This window comes from Schistocerca americana, chromosome X (genome assembly GCF_021461395.2).
Source record: "Schistocerca americana isolate TAMUIC-IGC-003095 chromosome X, iqSchAmer2.1, whole genome shotgun sequence".
In the NCBI taxonomy this organism is placed as follows: Eukaryota; Metazoa; Arthropoda; class Insecta; order Orthoptera; family Acrididae; genus Schistocerca; species Schistocerca americana.
Genome location: NC_060130.1, coordinates 485,611,662 through 485,627,514, shown reverse-complemented (window position 1 = coordinate 485,627,514; position 15,853 = coordinate 485,611,662). Strand labels below are relative to the sequence as shown.

The 15,853-nt window shown below is 38.2% G+C and overlaps 1 protein-coding gene across 1 annotated transcript in view; it reads right to left on the bottom strand.

Annotated features, from left to right (window-relative positions):
- The window catches only part of LOC124556559 (DNA polymerase zeta catalytic subunit), a 223,577-nt gene that overhangs the window by 129,605 nt on the left and 78,119 nt on the right, over positions 1–15,853 (bottom strand). Inside the window, exons 12-13 of the mRNA XM_047130515.1 lie at positions 12,272–12,332; positions 481–1,384 (exon numbers count right to left, since the gene is read on the bottom strand). Of these exons, the coding sequence (XP_046986471.1) occupies positions 481–1,384; positions 12,272–12,332 (965 nt within the window). The remainder of the gene's footprint in view (positions 1–480; positions 1,385–12,271; positions 12,333–15,853) is intronic.

Here is a 15,853-nt window from a genome sequence, read left to right as displayed (position 1 = left end):
GATCAGGTTCAAATGGATGTAGGCTACAGCTGTTCTGCGAAGATGAATAGGCTTGCACCTGGTAGACTAGCATGAAGAGTACCATCCAAAAAGTAATTTGACTGCAGACCACAACACCACCAACTACTGCAATGTTTACTACGAGTTAAACTTTAGTATATAAAGTACAAGGCATGTTATCATGAAGAGGTGTATCAAAAATGGAAAAGTGGTAACACATGTTGGTGCCTATATAACCCTTCCATCAACACAATGATGATGACTATGTTATTGTCAAATTCTTGATCTGCAATAAATTACAGATTTTTGTGACTGATTACTGTCCTCCTTTAAATTTGAAGAGGAAGATGCTACATTATTCGCTTATTTTCATAAATGATTGTATCAGTAAGTGTGTATACCAACAAAAAAGATAATGAAATATGTTCAGGATAGCTGAAAATAAAATACTGACAGAAATACGAAGACTTGAAAACTCACCTGTCGTCGAACATTGGGACGTTCAGAATTTCTACTGCTTTGCCTCCAGTATTTCCTTCTTGCTGTTGAGTGTTGCAGTAGCTGTGTAAGTGTTACTTCATCTGGAGACATCGTATTTTCAGGATTTACAAGTGACGGTGTTTTCTCCTGTGTTGGGCTTTCAACAATAGCACTGAACTGTAATGGTGAAAATGAGATCAATGACCCATCAGAGGAAAGCCTTCTACATTCAGAAGGATTCTGAGGCATCTCTTTTCTACATATTCCGATATTAGAAGCAAATTCTTCACACTCAGCATTTTCTGCAATAGTAGGAAGGATTTCAATGCCTGTACTTTTCACACTAGTGTGAGCTGAATCGGAAATTGGCTGATTTTCCATTTTATCATACAACTTTCTCCGAATTCCTCTTCTTGAGGTCACAGTTCCCATTTGTGAACCTGTGGCAATCTTAAAAATGGTTAAATTCACATCAGTTTTCTCTCTTTTAGTTGGTTGTGAAGAAAAATCCTGATCTGGTGAAGCCTCTCCACTTTTGTACCTGTTTAACTTTACATCAGGTTCAGCGTTTAGAGGTTGTTCTGCCTCCCCACTTGAAGGCAGTCCAGTTTCATCTTCTCTGTCAGGGTTGATGTTGAGATACGGCACACTTTTGTCCACTTGCAAATCATAATTTTCATCCAAAGCTTCGGTATCACTCAAGAATGTAGTTTCGTAAAAACTGTGAATTCCTGAGCAATTGCTGTCCAGAAGTTCAGGCAATTTTTCTGATGACAATGAACAATCCGAGTCATCTGTAAGTGATAACTTCCAACTGTATACTGACATCTTGTCATCTTCCTCAGCATGTATTATATTATCTGATGTCTCCTGATCAGTTACTGCTACTGAAACTACACCAGCCCTGAAAAGGGAAATTAATTTAATTATACTGTACATAGTAACTAGATAGCACTCAAATGCGAAGCTTGGTTAATTGCGTACATTTACATAGTTTTGGCATGAGGAAAATTGACTGCATGCTGAAATAACATGCAGTAACTGTGCATTAAAATAATGTCTAAGATTTAAGACACCACTTCATGGGACACAATTACTCATCTGAGTTGGGCAGCAAGGACAGGAGGAGGGAGGGGGAATGAGGAGGGGGTGGACAGGAATTTCTGTATCCTACCAACTGCATAGCTCTTTGATTTCCAGTGATGCTTAAAAAACAGAAGAGCACAGAGTTTTTTCATGACAGAAAATTTTGCAGTCCTCAGCTATGGACAAGCTGTAAACTGCTAAGAATCTAGATTGAATTATTATTGTTGTTGCTAACATTTACATTATGCAGGTTATGTGCTTTAGTGAGGGATATCTGTGAAGATAGGGAAGTGCCATGGAGCCCAAACTGTAGTAAATATAACTAAATATTTTTTTAGTTGGCAGTACACCTTCTGTATTTTGTGCCATGAAATGGTGATACATATAGGCACTTCAAGATATTGTACAAACTCAGCCAACTGCCAGTCTCCTGTGAAGAGAATGTAGTTTCTGAGTATCTGCTATGGGAGCTTGTCTATGCAAGCTGCTGTATTGAGGTGGCCAATTATTTTGGTATAATGAATATAGCCTAGATTAAGTAATGGTTTTAAAAAGACATCATTTTTCCCCCTTTAATTCTGGCCCCTGCCCATATTCCTAGCTAACAGCCAAATTTCAGATTTGCTACCACAACTGCAACATGTAAATCACTAGAAGAGAAGCAGCACAACTAGTGCGCATGGCGTGGGCTGAGCATTGACCAATTTGTGTGATAGAATGACTAACTACTCATACCTACATGGTTTTCCCAAGTGTTGCAGTGCCATGTTTGGTAAGCCAGGTTCATGATGAGGAGTTTGTAAGCTGAGCTACAGTATTCCGCACATGTTTATATACCAAACACTTGCTCAACACTTCCCCCTTATGATAAGCTGTTATCTTTCATGAAAAGATAATTAAACGTAATAATGGCAAGTCATTAAAGAAACCTTGGATAACTACACGTATCAGATCTCTTCACAATGAAAAAAGGACTTCTACAAAGTATCCAGAACACACAATGATCCAGAAATACTTTCTTATTATAAACAGTAATGTAACATATTAAGAAAAGTTGTAGAAAAATCCAAGAGTATAAACACATTGTCAGAAATTGATGGGTTAGATAAAAAAATAAAATCAATATGGAATATTGTTAAAAGAGAGACAGAGAAAGATGCCATATCAGATAATATTATTTCTATTAAAGAGGATGAGAGCATTGTAGAAGAAAGATCATGTGTATCAGATATTTTTAATAATTACTTTTAAAAAAAGGGGCGAGAAAATGGATGCAAATAGTTCAGAAGAGAAAGCAAAATAATATACTGAAGAAGCAATACACAGGACATTTAGTGAATTAGAACTTGATCTCACATCCCCATCGGAAATAAGGAAGATCGGCACAGCTCTAAAAATTAAAGTTCATATGGGGTGGATAATACCTAAATAAGACACTAAAAAGTTGTAAACCTATAATATTTAATGTTCTTAGTCACTATGTAATAGGTCATTAACTCAGAGTGATTTCCCTGAAAGATTGAAATATGCCATTGTTATGCCTCCGTATATAAAGAGAGACTCCACAGATGTCAATAACTACTGCCCAGTGTCGCTCCTTACATAATACTCTAGCGTTGTCACCCACCAGAATAGTAATGGGATACTTCGTCAATCACAGTTTGGGTTTCAAAAGGGCCATATTCCACCGAGTCAGCTATTTATAATTTACTGAGCACATAAAAAAAATCTTCGAATAATAGAACAACACCAATTGTGATCTTCTGTGACTTATCAAAGGTATTTGATTGCGTCAGTCATAATATTCTATTAGAGAGGTTAAGTTTTTACAGAGTACGCAATTCAGCAAATGCCTGGTGTAGTTCTTATTTAAGAAACAGAATGGTGAAAGCTACCTTAGGTTGTTGGAGTAATACAAAGAGGGACGCCACATCATCTGCATGGGAAAAAATTACAATGGGAGTCCCACAGGGTTCGATTGTTGACCCACTACTACTTTTGCTTTATGTTAATGATCTGCTATTTTATTTGAATCAGAAAGCAAGATTAGTCCTGTTTGCAGATGATACAAGCATTGCTGTAAAGCTGAGCAAAGAAGCATCAACAGAGAAAATAGTGAATGATGTTTTTGGGAAAGTTACTGAATAGTTTTGCACAAACAGGCAAGCTTTAAACTATGAAAAAACACAGTTCACTCCCCAGTTTTGTCTGTCACAAATACAGCATCTCCTGTTCACCCTCGTGCGGGTATGCCGTTTTTCATAACACACGTGGGTGTGTGGCACACTTTGTACACATGTAATGAATATCTGTGTTTATGTTACCAATATCATCATTTATTCACTTATGGAATTCACTATCAACAAGCCATCTAATTCTGAGAGCAAAAGATATACACAATTACAAAACTAGAAGGAAAATGATCTGCATAACCCTTTAATGAATCTAATTTTGGAACAAAAAGGAGTGAAATATGCTACTAAAATGTCTGACAGATAGAAGAAGTGTTTTCAAATGTAGATTAAAGAGCTTTCTCCTTAACAACTCCATCTATACTATACAAGAATACCTGAGTAGATATAAACAGTCACTAAAAACACTGGCCATCATGGAGCCATATAAGTATTATTTTTTATTGAGTTGTATGTATGTGTTCTATGTTTGTTCTGTTGACACATTCCACATCATAACACTTATCGCATATCTGACCGGTGGAACAAGGACCTAACTAACTAGTGTACTAGCACTTCTAGTTTCTTCTCAGTGCCATTCTGTTGTTGTCCAAGGTCAGAGATTGGGTAATTTTGAAATAAAATGTGTATCACCATTCACACAAAAAATAACAAAATGGAGCAAGCATTATCGAAATTAATTGCGAACCAATAGCAGTAAATAGTAATAACACAGCAACAACACTGAGAACAAATGAATGTGTAACAACAGCAGAATTCACAACAGTATCAGTACTGTCAAGATCAGCAACTGGCCACCACACAAGTACTACAATAGCAAAGATATCATTGATCACAACCAATTAACCACACGCTAGCATTGCCACTGTTTCTGGCTTTTGAGGAATTGAAACAGGACTGTGAAATATATCAGGGGCAATGAAGTATTCATTTAAAGCCAAGTGGAATCATTGATCCAGATGTCGCAGATGCCTACTGCTTGTCTACAAGTGTTCAGATATATGAATTAATTAACTGGTAGATCATGTAGTCTTTTAACATTCTAAAAAGAGAAATGCACCAAGCGTCCACAAAATCCATTTTGGTCCAGGTGGAGTTTTTAGATACCTCAAAAAGACTTCAAAACTGAACTAGACTGACTTCAGGAACTAGGCACTGGCAAGTTATAGTCAATGGGCTATATGGTTATTTGTGGTATACTTCAATATGCTAGCTTCTTTGATGATGTAATTCTCATTGGGTCTACAAAAAAAGAACATTTAGAGACCTTGGTTGGAGAAATCTGCATTTTGGTTGTTTAGGAAATGTTACATCTCAAAAATCACATTGTCATCATTCAGGAAATTCCAGTCATGCAATAGTTTCTTCAGCTGAGGAAAGAGAAAAAGAGTCCTTGGGTGCCACATCAGGAGAATCTGAAAAAAAGGGGGTGGGAGTGGGGAGTGAGGGTGAGGCAAAGTTTGATTGATAAAACTAGCAGAATCAGCTGGGGTGTTGTCATGGAGGAAGAACAACTTATATGGTCAGGCGACACCTATTTACAAGAATGTGGTCTTTTGGAACTTCATAATAGATTATTCCAATAAATTTAACTGTCCTCAAAATCATGTTGGAGGTAGGCTTAAATGTTAAGAGAAATGTTCGTTTAGACATATGCCAGTGGCTTCCAAGTCAGTTTGTGAAGGATATGTGTTTTAATGACAAATTGTTACTCATTAATTTGCAGTTGTTGATTGCAAGACAAAAAGATAACAAGTATGCAGCAGAGGAAAAGAGGAGAGAGAGCCCCAGTCAAAGTTAAAGCCTTTTTGCCAGCAAGGAAGTTCCAGTTGCTGTCTTTTGGGATAAAATAGGTCTAATATCCTGCCACCCCAGTGATATGGAAACCAATTCAGAAAATGTGACAGTACCTGTCTAGCAGGCAGTGTAACTTGTGGCAGCTGCTATTCCAGGGGTTGCTGGAAAGAAGTCACAAGTTATTAGTCCATTATAGAAAAAATAAACCTGGCCCAGCAGCAACCCATTTTATCTTAAATTTCAGATGTGGTTGTACACTTCACTTAACTCAGTCATCTGAAACTGCATAATCAGTGAAGTGTTTAAATTGTTCAGATGGCTGGTTATACCACCGGCTGTTCTTGATCACACACGGCATTCATGGGCAGTGACTAAATCAACATATCTCACTGTAATACAGCAGACTTCTGAACTGTCAATGTCATCAAGAATCTTGAACTGGCAGTGTTGAAGTGCATGCTCCCATATATCACTAGCTGCATCAACACTACTCATTACTTTTTCAAAATAACATTATTTATACATAAATTCTTCTGGTGGATAACACAGTGAACACTCCTGATTTCATTGCATACTGTTAGTTTTTTCATTTTCTCATTCAGTTGCACTATGAATACTGATTTATTTCCCAACATTGCTGGCGTTCCATCTGCTGACACTTAAACTAATAAAATCCACAACAAACCTATATTTTCCATACTTTTTAGCTCCAGATGTCACAGTCTTCATTGCTGCTAAGTACAAGAGATTTTTTCCAGCTTCAAGTTCATGCCTTGGAAAAACAAGGGGAGCTGGGCAGTGCCCTTGATATCTAACTCTTTAACTGCGTACTAAAGAGTGTGTAACAAACTCTTCAGAAAGATTTGCAAGCTGACTTTGAATGTTATCGGCCATATCCTGTATGTGACGTACGATTATCATGTTTGATGATGGCCCGAATAGACCATAAATGTTCAGCTGCAACTACCAAGTTTTCATTTATGAAATTACCACCCATAGAATGGCACAAGGATTTTTCTAAAAGTAGTGAAATTTTGTAGCTCATACAAACAGCAAAACCATATTTCTTTGCTTTTTTCCTGCTCCTCAAAGATCTTTCTTTTCAGTTTTAAAACCTCGAATCCTTACATTTTCCAACTCCATATTATTTGACACATACAATGTCTTTGCAAACTGAACTTTCTCAATGTATTCAATGTCTTGTGACACAGTAAGTATTTTGCAAACCAATCTTTTCCTGTGAATGGATAAGATATCTTTTACTGTGGATTGAAAAGCGAAGACATTCTCAGTGTCACACAATGACAACTCACCATTGCTGCTATTATGTGGCACCACTTTCAAATTGATCATCCCCCACTTGACAATTTGTGTTTTTCCTGTGCTGTTGCAACTACAGCGTGTGCTTGAATTTACTTTGCTGACCACTCAGCTCCAACTGCAATGACTTTGAATCCACTTGTGAGCATGAGCCCAAGCAGGAGCCAGTGCACCCACTCAAAATCAGTTACTTGTTAAGCCCTGATGTGGACCAGTAACATTTTTTTGTAGTATCTTCACCAGCTGAATCAAACATTTATGGTATAGTTACCTTTCTTGGCTTTGGTTTTTAAATACATGATTTAGTCAATATCAAATATAATAGTATTTTGTTTAGAAATTTATATGCTTTTGTAAAGAGGCCATGTATTCAGTACCTCGGCCACTGAATAAATGTCCGAGTTGAACTGGCTGATAGTCTCCACACACCCAAAAATTTCCAGGTCCAGTCCTTCTTGAGCAAGATAAATTATTATGGAAAACTTAAACTGAACTCTGTGCAGATATCACACCCCCTCAATCAACTCCAAAAAAAGGAAGTCAAATTTCAGCATTCCACCACTTGTCAAAATGTCCTTGAAACTGGTGTTTGAAATCTGCTTTGTGTCCAGCCACATTTACACCAGAAAAATATCTATTGCTGGTGATAGATGTGCCACAATTTGTGTTTGACAAGATCTGTTCAGTCCCACAAGTCCCACGGCAGAACAGAACAGCCAATTGCAAACCTGTGATTGTAGGTTTTCTCAGTGTATTCCTCATGATAAAATCTTCTCAGGTGATCAGCTGAGTGGTGGCAAAACAGCATCCTTAAACTTCACCTGAAGATGATGGGATCGGAACTCATTGAAACATTGTGACAATATGATAACATAACTCAGTTTATCACCTGAGAAGATTTTATAATTGTATACATATGTTAAACATTTATGGTGGCACAAGTGAATTATAGTCACACAGAGAAAGGAGCACTGGATATTATTTACAGTATTAAAAAAATTTCATATTTCCCTGTACAGAAAAAAATTCCACCTGTTCATAGATCACAAGGCACTAATTTTGTTGTTTTTCCCTTAAGTGAACCTACCAGGTAAGATGGTACAATACAGTGATGGGCATTGTTTTCCATTCTGACACCCATTACTGGTCCACTACTCAATTGTAAATGTCCCCTCACACCTACTAATGAATCCTGATCATGAGTTTAATAAGCAACTGTTCCTAAATTATTTTCACAGTTACAAAAAGATATACAGGAGAGTACTGCTTACTGTAAGAAAATCATTTAATTATAATTATATAAAATGTAAAAAAATTAAAGTAGAATAGTATGACACATCACAGAACAAGAAAGCAGAAAAAGTAAGATGGGAGCAGGTTAATAGAAAATCCGCAAGAACAAACAAATTTTGTAAATGCTTACTTTTTGAGTGTTGCAGAGACAGGTGTATCACCACAAGTGAATTGTGTAGCCAGCACAATGATTATGAATCCCATAACAGAGAAAGAAGCCACGAAGACAACACAAAAATTAAAAAAATGAGAAGTCAGCAGACTTAGATGAGGAGCCATTCTCTGTTTGCAGGCATGCACAGACAGCATAAAAACTCCATTAACACGCATAACAAACGAGTATTTTAGTTCACATATTTTTCCATAGTATTTAAAGCACAGAGAACTTGTGTCCCTACTAAAGAAAGGTAATGCAGAAAATACTGTAAACTACAGCCCAGTTTCCTTATTCTCATCATACTTCAAAATAATATAATCAATAATGAAAGACAGATCAACAAGTGACCTAAATAAACACAACATTCTTAGCGAAGCACAGTTTGGCTTCTGAGGTAGCAGAAGTAAAATGTCTGCCATAACAGACGTTAAAAAGTGATACTTGAAGGTCTTGACTGGGATGATTGTGTTACAAGTATATTTCTAGATCTGTCCATTTTTTTTTTTTTTTTTGAGTGCTGACCATAAAATATTACTAAACGAAAGGCTCTAGGTGTAAGAGGAATAGCTAATTAGTGGTTCTATTTGTAATTTGTAAATAAGGTGCAAAAGGTAGACAGAGCTACACTTCAAATGACCCCAAATTTTAATGAAACAATTAACAGACCCCAAAGATACTAGTACAGATGTTCCTCAGGAGAGTATACTCAGACCAATTATATTCCAAATATATAGTTATGGCTTGACAGGCAACACAGGATAGGGAGAAAAAATTATTTGTACTGATTACAAAAAATATTATTGTCGACGATAATACACTAGAACTATTAGTTGAGGAGACAAATAACAAATGGCATAAATTTCAGCTTGAAGAGGGAAAGTAACTGTCACTTTAAGCATAAATGATAAATCTGTAGACTGTGTAGCAAACATAAAGGTTTTAGGGGTCATTATTTATTGTCAACTGGGATACAATGAACACACAAATATACTGGCAAAGAGAATTTTTCAGCATGTTATGCCTTTAGAGTCGTATCATCAGTGTGTAACAGTCAGTCCCTTGTGGTAACCTACTGTTCTTATGTTCACTCAATTCTTAGCTATGGGATTCTGTTATGGGATCAAAAGTACAAAACATAAATGAACTTTCAAACTGCAGAGAAGGACTGCAAGGATAACAGCAAAAATTATTAATGGCTCAATGTAAGGAAATATTTTAAAAAGTGGCATTCCTTACTGTGCCAAGTGAGTTTATCTATCAGTATGTTGTGCACACCAGAAAACTAATTGCTGAGTATGTCAATAATATAGCAATGGAACACGAGCCAGTTTGGACTTAAATTTGCCAAGCAAAAACAAACAAAAAGTGTGAACACTATTTTTTACTAGGGATTAAAACTGTATAATAATTTGTTCGGGGAAATAAAAGACATAACTCAAATACATTTATTTGAACATGCAGTCAAAGCATACTTCTTAAATATTTTGTACTGCACAGTTAAAGATTATTCAGAGAATCCAAAATAGGCATTAATAATAATGATTAAAAAGAGGTTCCTGCTAGTGCAAAAACTAATGCCTCACAATTTTTCTGAATTTTACATCTCATTTATCATGAGGGGATACAGACTCACTTTTTCAAACAGGCAGGTGGGAAGGCATGGAGATTTAATAGAGGTATGGCAGCACAGGTGAGGTTCTACAGTCAGTGGTAAGTGTATGGAGTTGTGTGCAGTCAACATTTTTTATGTTATTAGGTTAAATGAACACTACATAACTTTTTTTTTACATTACTAAGCTAACTTGTTCCAAGTATACACAAACAGAAGAGAACTATACGTCAGGAGGATGCACGCTCATACTTTCTCTAACCATCCTGATTTAGGGTTCTGTGGTTATCTTACATCACTTCAGGCAAATGCCACGATGGTTCTTTTCATGAAGACACAGCCAACCACTCTCCTGTCCTCTTGTTATGAAACACACATGTATATTCATATGTTTGTATATCAGGCTTATGTTTTCCCTGTATTAAGCTGATGAATCCTATAACACTCTAAATGATCTTTGGATAGGTAATTACTGATACCAATCCTCAGACTACTAGACGAGGCACATTGGGGGATGTTGAGGCAGAAAGGATGAAGATATCGGGAAGGTGTCATGTATATTGGCCAAGCATTAACACCAACATAAAACATCCAGTCCAATCCCGTGAAACATGCAAACATACACAGATGGATTCAGTGTGATGTTTCTCCACATAGTCTACTTCTGATCAGCCATGAGAATGTTGACCTCAAGGCAAGTTCAAGGGGACTATGTGGTTACTTATGGTTGATGTTCTATCTACCTTTGCACATGTCACCAGCAACATTAGCAGCAACAATTTGAGCACTAAAGCCAATCTTAGCCATAGATGGAACGGCACACACTACCACATCTGACAATGGCCCGCACCTTACATCAGCCAAATTCTGTTTCATTTGCCAAAGGAATGGCATAATATATCTGAAAATCACTCCTTTTCATCCTGTGTCAAATGTGGAAGCTGAGAGATTTGTCAAAATGAACAAAATGATAATAGCAACTTCTGAGGAAACCTTGACATGTTTCCTTGTTACATATTGATTCACTGCCATACATGGTTGTAGTATAACCAAGATATTGCACGACCACAGGCACCTCACCTTTTTCAGCCCCTGCACCTGAGCCCATGAGCTCAGTCCTTGCAGCCATGCCCACACTGCTATACAGGCTGTTTGGCCTGGGCTCGCAGATACGGCCACACTCTGGTGTGAACTCAAAGAGGTCATCACTGAGCATACGGGCATCAATTGTCTGAAATAACATCCAGATAAAAGCAACATGTGTGATATCAAAATAAACTCTTTCTGTGACAACTGAATAACTCTATGCCCCCGACAACCTTGTTGGGTCCCAAGCAGACACCTGAGACTGCAACCACTGTCAGCTATACTTCTAAGCCAGCCCAGGTCCAGACTGCCAATTTCGAGGCTTCAACACACTACCCATGAAAGCTCTTCACCTCCACCCCTGACAAGACATGGGTAAAACCTCTGCTTCCCCTGCATGCCCATTGTGCTGTGACCAACAGGGTGGGTAACAGACCATGCGGAACCTATGGAGGTTCAACCACTGCCCCCAGCTGTGCAAGACCCATCCCCACCGAAGCAACAAGTTACCAAAAGACCAAATGTGCACTAAGAACCGTAACTCAGCTATTGACAGGACCTGTCTTGAGCCCCTTTGTCATCAGTCCATGTTTCACCCGGGGTACTACTGCCTCTAAGAGATGCCAGCTAAATGGGAGAAGGACGTAATGTCGTGCCACTCAAGTGATACGGAAATCGATTCAGAGAGACAGTAACAGTATGTGCATAGCATATAGTTTTACTTGCAGCAGCTGCAGACATTTCAAACCCATTTATTTTTCTCTAAAACTGTGAAGACAAATCTCCAAAAAGGACAAAGACTAGGGTTTAACATCCCATACACACTGAGGTCATTAGAGATGGAGTAAAAACTCAGACTGTTTCATGGATGGGAAGGAAATCGGTTGTGTACTTTCAAGGGAACCATCCTGGTATTTGCCTGGAGTGATTTAGAGAAATTGCGGAAAACCTAAATGTGGATGGTCAGATGCAGATTTGAACCATCATCCTCCCAAATCGGTATCTATTGAGCTAACCACTAGCACTAACTCTAGCGATGAGTGAAAAATTCATTCTGCATAAGAAAGCTGCCTGTTCCAGTAAAAATATCACAAAAAATCCCAGGTCTTCTTTGTAAACATGATGATTCCACCAAGTTTTGGTATTTGCAGCCAAGTTGATGCCTACACCTGATGAAGACAGCTAGAGTAGTTCTCAAATGATTACTTCACTAAGAGCACTAATAAATAAATTGAAACACACAAAACTTACCCAGAACGTTCATTGCCAGTGGTAATATAGTACTGCTTCTTGCATTCATCTTCTGACTTTCCTGAAATTAGTAAAATTATGTTTCACAGTACAGTATTTCAAAATAATTGTTCAGTATTTTAAAACAAAAATATATTACCATTAATAATGATGCACAATAGTAAACTGCTTATCTGTAGCTGTCATCACAGAAGACAGATTGACCATAGCTACTACCATGGGCTCTACACTGCTAAAGACACTTTCCATTAAGTTTTGGTAAGTGCCTTCATATATTCTAACACTGGTAAGGATTGCAGTACATACAGTGGCACAAATGAATCAAATCAGAGGATATGCAGAACAGTGTCCCTACTCTTGAGTGCATGGTGCACCAGGTACTATAGAGGGCATGACAAAGCCATTTACAGCTGCAGAGCAAAGCAGAGTCAACATGTCCCAAGTGGGCCAGTGACAGGTGGCCAAGTGATAATGTCAAATTTTGATGTGCCCAGAACTTCCACCATATTAGTCATTTGAACACATGTGTTGCCAGTATTCGAAGCATGTTACTTATCTGATTGTACCACGGCAATCATGGAAGATATGTAGAAGCACAACAGATAATTTTAAGGAGTGCAATACACTAAACTTTCCAAAACCACATATGTATTGTCAACATACCTTTATTGAGTTTATTAGAGCGAAGAATATAATAACAGACTAATCTTGGAACATTAATAACTATTTAACCAAGGGTGACACAGTAGCAATCAAGGTGTCACATTAAAGAGCTTGGTGAGACAAACCTTCTGATGTGTCCACTTTTTCTGGCAACATCATACTGCGACAAGAAAATATTTATAATTAAATTTAATTAAAAGACCATTTAATTAATCAAAGCAGACAGATACACCTGCCTGCTCAAAAAGCTTACTGCGCAGCATGCCAGCTTGCAAGAAGCAAAGGTGACCCACATTAGAGTGAATAAGCATGGCAGATTAATGACTGTAGACTGATATACTGGCCAGCCTGAGAGTGCTTTTTAGCATTTCCCATGCTGTTTTAGGCAAATGCAGGGCTGCTTACCAAATTTCACCCCAGAGAATGTGATAGACAAATAGTTAAAATACAGTAACACACAGAACAAAGTTTACATGATTCACAGAGATGGTACACATGCTTCCCTCCCTCACATTACCTTGATGACCATGGCATCAGGAAGGGCACCTGGCCACTAAGTTAAATAAATTAAAATCTGCCAAATCCTGGAAATGTATACATCACACTAGATAGGATCAATGCGAGGAGGAAGAAGAGGATTATGGGCCCGGTAGTCCACCTCATGGATATATGATCCAGCTTAATGCCAGAGAGGGGACTCAAGTTTTCAACCACACCAGAAGCAGGAGTTCCGTTGCTCCACTCAGTGGATTAACTGCACGTTTCTGTTGTTTTTGATGGAGCTTAGAATTATTTGTATCTATGTACTTGCGAAAATTTTGCTTCTGAATCAGACTTTAGATTCTACGTTTATGCGGTGGTTTTGTGAACTTTGCCAATTTCTCAAGTGCATTTCTGAGAGTATGTAATACTTCCAGTTGTAAATGCTGGTTGAGCATTACAGTTTTTCACAAGTTAACCACAGTTGGGACTTTTATTTATTTGTAGGTTGACGAACAATCATGACTTTTGTTTATACTACCTGACAAAAAGTGAAGCACCCACGAGATATGGTTGGCTGTCAATGTAACTTTGCACATGTACACACCATTGACAGGACGTAAATGATTAGAGCTGCAATACTCTATGACAGGTAGAGTGGCCATCAGAGTGCATTAGTGTTATTACCAGGCTTGGAAGAGTATATAAGTAACCTGAACAGTGTCAGATGTTAATTGAGCATTGTGAAGGACACAGAGATGCAATGCACGTATGTGAGACAATGTTATCAGTATCTAAAAGAGTTTGAAAGGGGCCTCTTTGTGGGTCTTAACTTGGCCAGCTGGTTGAATCACGCAATGCCTAGATTTTTCAAGCATTCAGATGTGGCAATGAGCCAATATTGGAATGCATGGGAACATGAAAGCAAGTATACTCATTGTCAAGATTCTATTCAACCATTTCTGACCACCATGATGGAGGATCACCGTATTGTGCACCAAGTACGTGATAATCCCTTCACATCTGCACCACACAGACTCCTTGAAACATTGTGTCATCCCGAATCATTGGCTGGAGACTAGAACCAGCCAGACTAGGGAATTACCATCAAATCATAGGATACTATTAACACCACAGCACAAATGGCTGTATTTGGAGTGGTACCACGACCAGGAAGTATAGACTGCCAATGAACGGCACCACACTGTGTTTAGCAATGGATAATGGTTCTGCAAAGTCCAGATGACTATTGTCAATGTGTATGGCAGCAACCTGGGTAGAAGGTATGGTCTTCCAACATTTTGGAAAGGCACAAAGGTTTTACTGCTTGCATCATGGTGTGAGGAGTCACTGGGTATGACATCAGGTCACTGCTGGTAGTGACTGTGAGAATGCTGAGAGTAAAACTGTATCTCATGGACATCCTCATGAACTACCTCTCATTCAACAGTAACATGGTGCCATTTTTTCAACAGGACAATGCTTGTCCACACATGGCACATGTCTCTATGAACTATCTGCATGGTGTTGAGGTACTTCTATGCCAGCAAGATCCCCAGACCTGTCCCTGAAAGAATGTGTGTGGGACCAGCTTGGATGTCAACTCTGTCCCATTGTCATTATCCAGGATATCAAGGACCAGTTACAACAGTCGTGGGCCAGCTTGCCTCAGGAGAGAATACAGTGGGATTGTAGTACCCTTCCCAACTGAATCAGTGCATGCATCCAGGCATAAAATTTAAATACATAGGTGAAATAACACAACTAAATGCTTTCGACGAAGAATCTAACTTGGCAAGAGCAAGGAAAATGGATGTGGCTTTTCAAACAACAAAAAACTTGTAGGCCAGCAACCAGAAATCTTTAACCATTAATGCAAAACTTCGGCACTGTCATTATGTCAGAATGCCTTTTGTTAAATGCAGCCAAACAGTTATGTAAAATAGAAAAGAAAGAAAGGAAAATAGCCAGGAAAATCTTGGGACCAAAATATAATAACTTTATTAAACACAATACATATGTATAGTTATGTTTGAGTTAGGCTTTCATCAATCTTTTGTTAATGTGCTTAGTGGTTCAGTCCTGTTTTCACACTTCACTACATGGTATCTGGGGCATGACTTGTTGCAAAGTTTAGAAATGCAGTCCTCCTTGGTGTTGTGATATTATTCTTTCTAGTATATCTTCCAGTGGAAGCCATGGGTGGCAAAATGTGTGGACAGGTGGCCAAGTTGGAAGTTAGGTCCTTACCAGGTATGTGAATTAACCATTCCTGTTTCCACGGTTCCCTTCAGTGTCTCCCTGGCTTTCTCCTCCCACTGATAATGGTTTTGAATGTTTGCATCTCTGGGTGATTGACAACGTATTGTCCAATATCTTTTACGAAGGAAGTTCCCTGCACTATTATCTAGGTGTAGCTATTTCTTGCAAATTTTGAGA